This window comes from Nycticebus coucang, chromosome 15 (genome assembly GCF_027406575.1).
Source record: "Nycticebus coucang isolate mNycCou1 chromosome 15, mNycCou1.pri, whole genome shotgun sequence".
NCBI lineage: Eukaryota > Metazoa > Chordata > Mammalia > Primates > Lorisidae > Nycticebus > Nycticebus coucang.
Window position 1 is genome coordinate 13223866 of NC_069794.1, and position 13150 is coordinate 13237015.

The 13150-nt window shown below is 42.1% G+C and overlaps 1 protein-coding gene across 21 annotated transcripts in view; it reads left to right on the plus strand.

The window, feature by feature from the left end:
- The window catches only part of DOCK9 (dedicator of cytokinesis 9), a 288860-nt gene that overhangs the window by 163205 nt on the left and 112505 nt on the right, over positions 1-13150 (plus strand). For all 21 annotated transcript variants that reach the window (XM_053563270.1, XM_053563264.1, XM_053563279.1 and 18 more), the window contains exons 10-12: positions 11036-11110; positions 12261-12401; positions 12848-13051. In XM_053563270.1, coding sequence (XP_053419245.1) covers positions 11036-11110; positions 12261-12401; positions 12848-13051 — 420 coding nt within the window. The remainder of the gene's footprint in view (positions 1-11035; positions 11111-12260; positions 12402-12847; positions 13052-13150) is intronic.

Consider the following 13150-nt stretch of genomic DNA (forward strand, 5'->3'; position numbering starts at 1 on the left):
TTGATAAGTGTGGTAATATTCTATTCGTCTTATTTTGTGAGAGTCCATTGCTTAGTTTTATCTTTTGCATCAGTGTGGAGGTTAGGTTCTGTCCTTTGATTTCTGAGTTCTTACTTTGCTGCTGATCCATTGTGGTGGTCAGTGTGCAGAACAGGTTGAAGTATTTCCTGTAGAGCTGGTCTTGTTGTGGCGAATTTCCTCAATGTTTGTATATCTGTAAATGATTTGATTTCTCCGTCAATTTTGAAGCTTAGCTTAGCAGGGTACAGAATTCTGGGCTGAAAATTGTTCTGTTTAAGTAGATTAAAGGTAGATGACCAATGTCTTCTTGCTTGGAAAGTTTCATTAGAGAAGTCTGCGGTAACTCTGATGGATTTGCCCCTGTAGGTCAACTGGCGCTTACTCCTGGCAGCTTGCAGAATCTTTTCTTTTGCCTTGACTTTGGACAGGTTCATCACAATGTGTCTTGGAGAAGCTCGGTTAGAGTTGAGGCGACCCGGGGTCCGATATCCCTCTGAAAGCAGTGTGTCAGAATCTTTGGTGATATTTGGGAAATTTTCTTTTATAATATTCTCTAGTATGGCTTCCATTCCTCTGGGGCATTCTTCTTCCCCTTCTGGAATTCCTATAACTCGTATGTTGGAACGCTTCATAAAGTCCCATAATTCTGACAGTGAACGTTCTGCTTTCTCTCTCTTCTTTTCTGCCTCTTTTACTGTCTGAGTTATCTCAAGAACTTTGTCTTCTACCTCTGAAATTCTTTCTTCTGCATGGTCTAACCTGTTGCTGATACTTTCCATTGTATCTTTAAGTTCCCTAATTGACTGTTTCAGTTCCTTCAGGTCTGCTATATCCTTTTTATATTCTTCATATCGTTCATCTCTTATTTGATTCTGTTTTTGGATTTCCTTTTGGTTATTTTCCACTTTATTAGCAATTTCCTTCATTGTTTCCATCATTTCTTTCATTGTTTTCAACATGTGTATTCTAAATTCCCTTTCTGTCATTCCTAACATTTCTATACTGGTGGAATCATCTGCAGTAGCTACCTCATGGTCCCTTGGTGGGGTTGTTCTAGACTGGTTCTTCATGTTGCCTGGAGTTTTCTGCTGATTCTTCCTCATGAGTGGTTTCTTTTATCTGTTTCCTTGCCCTAATTTTCCTTTCACTTCCTCTTGCTCTTTAAGTTCTTGTGCCTGTGGACTAAGGGTTACAGGACCAGAAGGGTGAGAAGGTTGAAGAGCAAAAAAAGGGGATGAAAGAAAGGAGGGCCGAGTGATAAGAAAAAAAGAAAGATAGAGAAAGGAGAGGGGGTGGGTATAAGGAATATTGACAAAAAGAAGAGAGGCACAGAAAGAGGGAGACAGGGCAATATAGGTGTACAGTAGGGTACTTTGACACAACCTTAAAAAACCCCACCCTGGGGGTGCCCAGTTGCGTGGTTCCCTTGAGGTCAGCAGCTCTTTGCTAACCTGATCAGATACAGTACCCCACCTCCACCAAGTAGAGAGGAAAGACAAAAATGCTATAAATCAAACCAAAACAAGCAAACAGAAAACTTTACGGGGATAAAATTGGGTGAAAAACCAAATTATATCGGTAGAAACACTAGCAAAAATGAAGTTGAAGTTATTAAAGAAGGCAGGAATGGGAAATTATAATTAAACTAGGAAAATTGAGAAAGAAAAAGGGATCTGTGTGGAAAAGATTGAAATTAAAAAAACAAAAGAACATCAGCAACGTCAAAATAAACAAAAAAAACAACCAAACAAAAAAAGAAAAGAAAAAAATACAGAACCAAAAACAAAGCAGTTTGTATATGTTATTGAATATTGTCTGGGCAACACGTGGTCTTCTGGGGTATGAGATGTTAGTCACAGTTCTGATACAACTGGAGGCTGCTGATTTCTCAAACCCCAGCAGGTAGACACCCTAAATCTCTCTTCAGCCTACTTAAAAGGCACTTTGAACTTGTAAACTTGCTGAGCAGAAGCTTTCCCAGCTTTCTCGCTGGAATCGCTGCTGAAGTGGCTATCCACTTACTCAGTGTGCCAAAACCGGTCTCACTCTGCCCCTGAGGGTTAGGGCTGCAAGGCGCTCAAACCCCACCCTTAGGCTACTTGGTTGCTGGGTTACCAGCTCCCACCCGTTTGTAGCTCTACGACCCTGAGGGCGGAGCTTGCCGGGGCAGATCACTGACAATGGATCCGTGTGACCCACCGCCAAACACTATTAGCTCCGTCTGGCTCAGTGGCTCAGACTGGGGCCCTAGACAACGGCCAAAGTTCTCCGTACTCCCGCTCAGACCTTCCCCAAGGCAGTTCAACTCAGTGCCAAGTCCAAGGACATCAAAACAGTTCACAGGTAAGGCCTTTCTGGTTTGCAGTCTCGCTGCTACTGAACTTACAGTTGTGGGCGGGTTTAGACGGATTGAACACACGCGACCACTTGCCGGTTTTCCACTGTTTTAGTCCTCCTCTTGGGGTCCAGAAGTCTCTCGCTGACTCCCTGTATCTTCATAGGAGTGATGATAGGCAGTTCCCACCAGCCAGAGATGCCTGGAGTCCTATCTCCCCAGACTCACGGTGCCCAGATGCAAGGAAGCTGTTACTCGGCTGCCATCTTGCTCCGCCTCCTGTATAAAATATTTTTGCCAAAACCATCTATTATGAATCCACTCAAACCTCTAGACCTAATCTCCAGATGACAGTAAATACAGGGACTACAGAAACAAGTTAAACCACATCATAAGGAAACGATCAGACGAATAGAGGGAATTGGGAAGTATATAAGGTAATCCGCCTACCCACACTTCATGGCTCATGCGTGTAATTAGCACTCTGGCAGGCCAAAGTGAGAGGATTGCAGGAGCTCAAGAGTTCCAGACTAGCCTGAGCAAGGAGACCCTGTCTCTACAAAAAATAGAAAAACTAGCCAGGCATTGTGTGGGCACCTGGAGTCCCCACTCCTAGGGAGGTTGAGGCAGGAGTGTTGGTCAAGCCCAGGAGTTTGAGGTTGCTGTGAACTAGACTGATGCTATAGCACTGCAGCCTGGGCAACAGAGTGAGACTATGTCAAAAAAAATAAAAAAATAAAAAAATAAAAAACAAGAAAAAAGGAAAACAAATGAAGGAATAGTTCTATTCAAAGGGACTGTGGAGGTGTAAAAACCAATTGGGATGTGTGAACCTTGATTGTTGAACCTGGGTTGGCCAGTAAGGGCCACAAAAGAGATTCTTAGGATCATTTAGGCAATCTCTCAGATGTTTTAAAAATACTTTTATTTAATAAAGTAGAAAAAGGCAGAAGGTGATTTTTTGAAGGGAAAAAGAATGAAGAAAATGTGATGTATTGTCATTCACTCAGAATGCTGTTTGTCATCAGAGTTGGGAGCCGGTGTCTGTAGGCTCTGCCTTTTGCTGGCTTGCTCAGTGGTATGCATGGGCAGACCTGTGACCTGAGCAAGAGAGTAATTGGAGCTGTTTACGTCACCCTCCAGTGTACCTGGGGTGGCAATCATATGTACCTGTTGAGAAAGCAAGAAGTTAACTGTAACTATTGGTCATCCATCCCGTTTTTAGGAGGAACGGGCTCCATGGCTGCAGAATCACAGGTGTGTGTAGGGGGCTGGGTAAGGAGAGAACTGTGCAGGGAGGGAGAGTTTAGTCAGGGGATGGAGAGAGAGGTAAAGAGCTCAGTACCAGGGAAGGAAACCTCAAGACGGGGTCAGGCTGTGAGGATGGGGCACAGTTCAGTGGCATTGCAGAGAAAGACCTAGATTACAGCCGTTCTCAACCTGTGGGTTGCGACCCACAGGAACCGTATTAAACGGCTGCGGCATTAGGAAGGTTGAGAACCACTGACCTAGAACAGTGGGAGAAGGCAGAAGGTGGCTGGAGGTGTCATTTAATGGCAGGTTCCTCTCTGGTCAGCCCCTCTTTCTGCCTTCTTCATCCTGTTGCCCTGGCTTTTGTTCCCAAGACTGAGACTTAGCCAAACAGGATATGACTGACGGGAAGTTATTTTAGTGCAAAAATAACTGATGTCTCATTCTGGAATATTATGGAGGGACCCTTTACTTATGGTGTGAGTGATAGGGAATTAGGTTTCTAGAATACTTCGTGTATTCTTGGAGCTTATGTTTGTACATTCAGTACTGAACATCTGTATTGTTTTCACAGTAAGCGACACTCTGTATCCTAAAGCCTGTTCTTTTCCTCCTATTGTCTAATAGGGTGCCAAACAATTTTTGTTGTAAATACAGCAGGATATACAGCATCAGTCTTATAAATAGTTTTTATTAAATAAACGAACTATAGTTCACATAGTTAATTGATTTCTTCCCCAGAAAGAAAGTCAAGGAGTAACATGATCCGGTTATAAACCCCATTACTAGTTACTTCTCTTGTAACATTTATCTTAGCTGATATTGGAACATGGGTATCACCTCCTCGAATAAAGACAGTGTGAAGAAAACCCTCATGTTCCCATCCTATGTTTTCTTCCACAGCTGTTCTGATTTTGAGCTTTTATTCTATTCAGCAGCAGCTTGTTCTTAATTTGGTCTCCCACTGTGGTTTTGAAAGAGAAATAGAGTTTCATGTTAATCCAAAATTGCTCACATCCTATTACCTTATAGCTTCTTTTTAAGTGAATGTTATCTTTCCAAACAAATCTTCCACAACTGAACACAGGAAAAAGTTGGGTGTCTCAAACTTTATAATAGTCTAATTGAGAATTGAGCAAGGGTCACGGGACCCAGCTCAGCAGAACTCGTTGGAACGCAAACCATTCCACAGGCACCTTTTCTGATTTTTTTAAAACCAATTTTGTAATAAGTGCTTCTTTCCCTATATCCCAATCCAGAAAATAGTGTCATTACATGGTAATACAAAGGAACTAGCTAGGGTGGTATATGTGGGGTCATGCTGAGTTCCATTTCTGGGCCTCCTTATTCTGTGATGCTTTATTGTAGCTTTTGACACAGAGGGTGAGATGGTGGTTTAGGAGAGTTAGATATCTTGGAAGTCATGGAAATACATGATGATCATCTTCTTAAATTAAAGAATATACATACATTTTGGCCTCAGTGGATTTTGCTAAGTCTTGCTCTTCCAACCTATTCTTTTAAATTGACCCAACAGGCCCTGTGCGGGACCAAAAATTGTTTGCCCCATATTGGACAATAGGAGGAAAAGAACAGGCTTTAGGATAGACACAGTGTCCCTTACTGTGAAAACAGTAAAGATGTTCAGTACTGAATGTACGCGCCTGTAATCCTAGCACTCTGGGAGCCTGAGGTGGGTGGATTGCTTGGGCTCACCAGTTTGAGACCAGCCTGAGCAAGAGCGAGATCCTGTCTCTACAAAAAATAGCCAGGCATTGTGGCAGGCACCTTTAGTCCCAGTTACTTCGGCGGCTGAGCCAAGAGGTTCACTAGAGCCTCAGAGTTGGAGGTTGCTGTGAGCTATGACATCATAGCACTCTACCGGGGTCAAGACTTTGTCTTAAAAAGAAAATAAATAAATAGGCCCTACAGTCAACACCGTAGTTTTCTGATAACTCATCCTCCAAATAAGATGTTTTTGGCCATTGTCTTTGACTTCAGTTTGTTTTATATGCTCACAAATAAATCACAGAATGTGCTTAAAGCCTACAGCAAACTTTCTGGAAACTCTTGAATATTTAATCCATAAGTACTTTTTTTTTTTTGAGACAGAGTCTCACTTATTAACCCTCGGTAGAGTACTGTGGTGTCACAGCTCACAGCAACCTCCAAATCCTTGGGTTTAGGAGATTCTCTTGCCTCAGCCCCCCGGAGTAGCTGGGACCACAGGCGCCCACCAGAACGCCCGGTTGTTTTTTTTTGTTGCAGTTTGGCCGAGGCTGGGTTTGAACCCACCATCCTTGGTATATGGGGCCGGAGCCCCACCCACTGAGCCATAGGCACCACCCAGGTCCATAACGACTTTTTTGTGTTTTTTTGCAGTTTTTGTCTGGGGCTGGGTTTGAATTCGCCATCTCTGTTGAGCCACAGGCGCCGCCCCATAACTACTTTTTAAGAAAAAGAAAAGAAAACCATGTCAGGGCATGTCATTAGTGGTTGAATTTGGGCTTTACAGGGTGGGGTGGGGGAGCAGACCTTGTTTTGGGTGAATCATTCTCTTTGACTTTTGGGCAAGCACTAGTTTCCAGAGAATGGCTGCACCATTGTCCATTTTCTGTCTCCATTTTCTCTCATTCTCCTTCCCACTGAACCCAAAGTAGTCAGTGGGCTGTGGGGAAGATGGTGGCCGCTAGGTGTTTGGGTAAAAGCCAGCAGCTCCTCCTACCACTATGATATGGGCCGTCCACAGGTGGTTGTAACAGTAGAGCTGGTTTCTGTGCTCAGTAACAGTCTTTGGGATCATAATTTTGTATGGCTATATTTTGTGGGCTATTAGGTTGTGAAAGTAAATAATATAAGTATTTATTTTGTCTGCGTTTAAATTTTTAATTAAAAATAAATGTGCTTGCTATAATAAGGACAAATACATAAAGTTGTTTAAAGAAAAGTTAATCTTTTCCTTTCATCCTCAAGTCCCACCTTCCTTAGGACAGTGACACTAACCTGTTGCTCTTGCCTTTTCACCAAACAGGTTGCTCATAGGAGCATACATACACACATAGGGATTTTTAGACATTTTTAAAAAATATGCTCATGCTGGCTCGGCGCCTGTGGCTCAAGCTTCTAAGGCGCCAGCCACATACACCTGAGCTGGTGGGTTCAAATCCAGCCCGGGCCCACCAAATAACAATGACGGCTGCACCCAAAAAATAGCTGGGCGTTGTGGCAAGCGCCTGTAGACCCAGCTACTTGGGAGGCGGAGGCAGGAGAATCGCTTGAACCCAGGAGTTGGAGGTTGCTGTGAATTGTGATGCCACGGCACTCTACCCAGGGTGACAGCTTGAGGCTCTGTCTCAAAAAAAAAAAAAAAAAAAAATGCTCATGATATATTATACTATTAATACTAACAGTGTAATACTAATTACACTAATAATACATATATATGCTCAGAATATTACACTATTTTGAAATTTTGTCTTGTCACTTAATATTTCATACATGTCTCTGGGGTCAGTAGAGAATGGAGTTTGCTCATTTCCTTTTCTTTCCTTTTTTTTTCTTGAGACAGAGTCATAATTCTGTTGCCTAGGTAGAGTGCCTGGCATCATAGCTGGCAGCAATCTCAAACTCTTGGGCTCAAGCCATCCTCTTGCCTCACCCTCCCAAGTAGCTGAGACTACAGGCACCTGCCACAATACCTGGCTAGTTTTTCTATTTTTAGTAGAGTCAGGGTCTCACTCTTTCTCAGGCTGGTCTTGAACTCCTAAGCTCAAGTGATCTACCTGTCTTGGCCATCTAGAGTGCTAGGATTACAGGCATGAGCCACTGCACCTGACCAAGTTTGCTCATTTTCACAGAGGGCTTGTAATCTACCTTATAGAAAAGTAAGCTGCATGGTGTTCTAGCTGTGGCTATGTGTACCCAGCCAGCTCTCTGTTGGTGAGCATTTAAGTTACTTTCAGTTTTTAGCCTCCACCAATAGGGTACAGTAAAAGCATGATAGTAAATACCTGTGCTCTTATGTTAGTAGGAGAAATTCCCCACGATAGGAGTTTTAGGTCAAAGGTTATTGTGTTTTTAATGCTTTAAATATTGCCAGATTACTTTCTCATGAGGTTATTACAATTAACATTACTATTTCTCTGCATCCTCATCAGAGGAGGGGAAAATGATATTTTAATTTACATTTCACTACTTAGTAGTGATACTATTAATAATTTATATATATATTTCTTTTTTGTTAGGGTTTCTTCTTCTTTTCTGACTTACCTGCTCGTAGTATATACCTTTTCTTTCTTGTATGTTAAGAGTCTGGGCTCTGAAGCCGGGTGGTCTGAGGTAGAAGCAAAGCTTCTGTTTCTGGTGTAGGACTTTGGGCAAAGTGCTCATGACTTAGTGTCTCCTCTTCTGGCGAGCAGAGGTAATAACAGTACCTGCCTCCTACGGCTCTGTAAGACTTACCAGGGCACTTAGCTGCTGGCTATTATCAATAAATATTAGCCTTTATCATTATTTATTCCAGATATTTATTAGTCCCTAACTCTGGGGTCAAAGCCTGCCCTCCAAAGCCATGTTTTCTTCCCTCCTAGATTTCGCGTGGCAATTCCTTCGGCCACTATTTATTGGGAGTGCCTTAATAGCATCATCCCAGGCCTTAGAAGGGCTGGGAGGAACCGTAAGAAGCCACGTTTGCTTTTTATCTCTCTCATAACTGAGCTGTCAATATATATAAGGTGGCTCACAAGCTTTTAGGTTATTTTTACATCTGAAGTTGTTGCTTCTGTCTCATTAAAGGATCTCTCCAGTGAAGAATGTATCTTTTGGGTATTAGCAGCAACATCAGGACGTTTTTGTGTCTATGTTGGCCGGTAGTTCATTTCTTTTTTCTTTTGATAGGTCTGCATCCACGTTTGTATGGAGCTCATGGTGTAATTCTTGCTTTATTCATTTCTCATCTCTCATCATAGCAACTTGAGACAAGCATCTTTCAGAAAGGCCCCAGGAATTGCATCTGCATTGAGAACCCACTGCCCTCATCTAGCATCTGAGGTCACAATACAGTATTTGCCTTTGTGGAAGGAGTCAGGCAGACAGTTCAGAAGCAGTATATGTTATTGTTGGTGGTGGCTCACTGCACCTAGGGCACTGATGGTTTTGTTAGGCAGCATCATGGGCAGTATGCAACATAAAGCAAGTTCTTTGGGTTCAGTTAGATAGTTTCCACTTGCACATGGTTTAACTCTTTTGATGTAAAACATTAAGAAGGGAATAGGCAGGACCAAGTGAAATGAAGTGGTCCCGTCCTCCCTGTGGAGAGAGCCTGCCTCATCCGCAGCCACATATTTTTCCCTGGAAGCATTAATGAAAGATTTGTAGGAATGCCCCTGGACCTCCAAAGCCTTCAAGCCCCCACTGACTGCATCAGGATAAACTATGTTGTGGCAAGAGACGTGAGCCATCATCTTGTTCAACATTTTTACTCACAAATGAGAACGGGAGTCCAGAGCAGTTCGCATGGTTTGCTACCAACTGAACTTCTTAGAACTGAAACCCTGTTTCTTCATTAGTATTCTGGTGGCCATTTCATTAGACATAGACAGTTGGTTAAGTACAGTCATGAGAACTTAGATTATTGCTAAGGATCTTTTGCATACAACAACTGTGGCTGAGAAAAGCCTCTTTATTTCTCATTAGCCTGGATTAGAAGTGTAATAATAGACCTTGGTCAGCCTCGAGAGAAGACAAGATGCTTTTTCCGCCATGCTGTCACTGCCCCCCATCAGGTGTTTTGAGGTGACTCATATCTTTGGGTAAAGTAGAGACGACATTCTATTCTGACTCCATAGACTTAACTGTGGAGACTGAGAGTAATAGAGAGCTCTGACTGTCAGGAAGAATAGGGTGCAGGTTTAGAGGTTCCAGCATGAGAAATAATGAGCATAGAGATGATGTCTATTTTGCGAATGTGTAAGAAGCTTCTTCTGTCCCTCCCACGCCTCCAGCCCCCATCTCCGCCACCATCTGTCTGTTTTCTTCAGTGGCTTTTCCTCTTTTATCCACCCCTTCACTGTTAGGCCCAGGGATTCTGTCCTCAGACTCCCTTTCACAATCTCCCTAGACTTCGGTGTGCTGTTCTCTGAGTCTGTAACTCCAGCTTCCTCTCTGCCTATGCTCAAGTCCCATCCCTCTGTCTACTGCCTGATTCCAGTTGGAAATTCCACAGACATCTTCATTCTCTACTTTGTTTACATCTTTTCTACAGGTTTGCTCTTCTCCTTGAGTTACCTGTCCCGGGTAATGGATTCACTATTCAGCAGGCCACTCTGGCTAGAAATGGGGGTTTGCTTTGGGCCTTGCCGTGGGACTGTGAGACTGTTGTGATAATCCAGGAAAGATACTGTGGGTCTCTTCTGGTCTTTCCCATTATAACTCATTGCCTCATCCCTACCCAAGTCTTGCTTTTAAACTGTGGAACTCATCATTTTATTCTCTTGCCCAAAATATTGCTATATATTCTGGATTCTAAATGAAATCCTCAGTCTTTAGAAAGCAAGTCCCAGACTCACTTCTCTTGACTTTTTCCATCGTGCCCAGTCACGTGGCCTAGTGAAGGACTTGGTCATTGCTCGGCTGTGACTTGCCCCTTCACACCTGCAGCGCTCCTCCCACACTTTCCTTTTCTCCTTTGCTAGCCAACTGCTCCTGTCCTTCAAGATGGGCCTTCTCTGAGGGCCCTTTGCTGACTCCAGCCTCCTAGTGTGGTGAGCTCCCACTTAGCCTTTCCTATTACCTGTGCATATGCTGTCTCTCCAGCTGGTGTCCCTCAGGGGTAGTGACGTTGTTCTTGTTTGTGTCCCCAGTGCCTGGCACATAGTAGGTGCTCAGTGAATATTTATAGACTGACTGATCTGCTGTAGTTTTCTCTCTCCTCCATTTGAAATGTATCCCTCTCTCTCTCCCTTCCTAGACTGGACCCTATTAAATCCTTTCTCCTATCTGGGCTCATTTCCATCGTCACTATTCGTGTTGTACCTGGAATGTTCATATTTTCCTCCCTTTTGCTCTTTAAATTCTGCCTTTTCATTCAAAGCCCATTTTATATTCCATTACTTTATGAAGCCTTTCTTGGCAGGTCAGTGCTTATTTCTTTTGCTTTCTTTCTGTTATTTTTGACTGTCCAGTGGGTTGTCAGCCTCCCAAAAGGCGAGGGTGGTGTGTCTGGATTCTTTTGTCCTCTCAGCACTCACCGTGTGTGCTGGGTGCTCACTGGCACATACCTGCTTATTGACGATGTGAAGCCGGCTTTCCAAGATGAGGTAGAATTTTCTAGCAGTCTGCACCTTCGTGATGGGGCAGCTTTTAAACATATTTAGACATCTCTGTAAGAGAATGATTTTGTTAAGCGTAATTTTTATTTATTTTTATCAGAATACCAGAGAAGCTGAAATCAAACTGAAAAGTGAAAGCAGAGTTAAACTTTTTTACTTGGACCCAGATGCCCAGGTAAGAACTATAACATAGTCATGTTTAAAATTTAAAACCAAGTGAGGGCAAGAGAATCTTTGAAGAGTGTATTTGTTTGCTTTGGTTCATTTTGGATTGGCAAGCAATATAACAATATGGAAAGTTGCTGGGCGGGGGGAAATAAAAGCAACCTATAATCTCATCAGCATTACTATAGTGAATATTTGTATGATTGTTGAAAATTGAGACAGATTTATCCAAAGACATTTTCAGGTTCCCAGAGAATATACAATTTACCTGTTAAAATAACCATTAGAAAATAACGGTATCACTACAGAAGTCTGAGGTCAGTGATAATTCCTAGCTAGCTGAGGCTTAGTCCCAGATATAAAACCTTCTTTTCCCATTTAACTTTAATAAGTATTCTTCTATATTTCTTTACAGACCTCATAACCATATGAATGTGTATATGTGTATTTTTTCTTTGCTTTTAGGCAACTTTTATTTTTTTTGCTGAACTATTCATAATATAAAATTTTCCTTTTTTACCATTTTTAAGTGTACAGTTTAGTGGCATTTAAATATTCTTCTTCTTGTGCAACCTTTACCACCACTGATTTTTAGAACTTTCTCATTTTCACAAACTGAGTCTTTGTACCAAATAACAACCCATTCCTTCTCCCCCCACTCCCAGTAACCTCTGTTCTGCTCTATGAACTTTCCTGTTTTAGGAACCTCATAAATGTGGAATCATACAGTATTTGTCCTTTTGTGTCCCGTATCTTTCACTTAACATACCATTTTCAAGGTCCGTCTGTGTTACAGCATGCATCATCAGAATTTCGTTCCCTTGATGGCTAAATAATATTCCACTGTGTGTTCACATTGTATGTATCTGTACATACCTGTTGAGGGACACTTGAGTTGTTCATAATCTTGATTTTTAAGGTTGGTATAATCATCCATTGAGTAGGTATGCCATCATTTACTTGACCATTATTATAAATTATATGTAACTATTACAAACTATATCCACTTATTGTAAAGTAGCAACACTACTATGAGTAAATGAGTGCATGTACAGCTTTTCCATATTTAAACGGTTTCCTTCAGACACATTTATAATCCAAAGCATAAATAATATTAAAAGAAGTACAATATATTTATATATTTACATTTTCTTTTGAAGAAGCTTGACTTTTCATCACCTGAGCCAGAAGTGAAGCCATTTGAAGAGAAATTTGGAAAAAGAATTCTTGTCAAGTGCAATGATCTGTCTTTCAATTTGCAATGCTGTGTTGCCGAAAACGAAGAAGGACCCACTACAAATGTAATTTTTCTTTTTAAAAATAAAGATTTAAAAAAAAAAAGTTTCAGATGTGCCCCTGTGCAGCCTGGATGAGAAATCCTAGTTTCTGGTAGCAGAGGCACAGTGTCTGGATCAGGACAGGATGTTCGTGACAAAAGATGAGTGTGGTAGGATTGTACTCACCGTTCCCGGAGACAGATTTTGTCTTAGATGCTTGAGGGAAAGCAACTGCTTTCTTTAGAGCATACATTAAATAGCAAAGCACGTAAAGGTAAAATAATCGTTCTGTTTGTTCCCTAAAATGTTTTATTACTTTGTTACCTAATTCTCTATATTAAAAAGGATAGGACTGTTGAGTAGTCATTTATGGCAGTAGTCATAATTCCTCCTTTGATAGCTGCGTCCTTCTTACCTCTCACCATTTGAGCCACAGTGATCGTCTGAATTATTTGTTTTGTTTTGTTCAGGTTGAGCCTTTCTTTGTTACTTTATCCCTGTTTGACATAAAATACAACCGAAAGATTTCTGCCGATTTCCACGTGGACCTGAACCATTTCTCTGTGAGGCAGATGCTGGCCACCACGTCCCCAGCCCCTGTGAATGGCAGCAGGCAGAGCCCGTCTGTCCTTCAGGGCATCCTTCATGAAGCCGCCATGCAGTACCCGAAGCAGGTGGGGACTGTGAGCCCCCCGTCAGACCACTCAGGCTTATCATGCATGCTACATAAATATATCAACAGTGCTAAGAAGAGATCTTATAATGTACCAGTG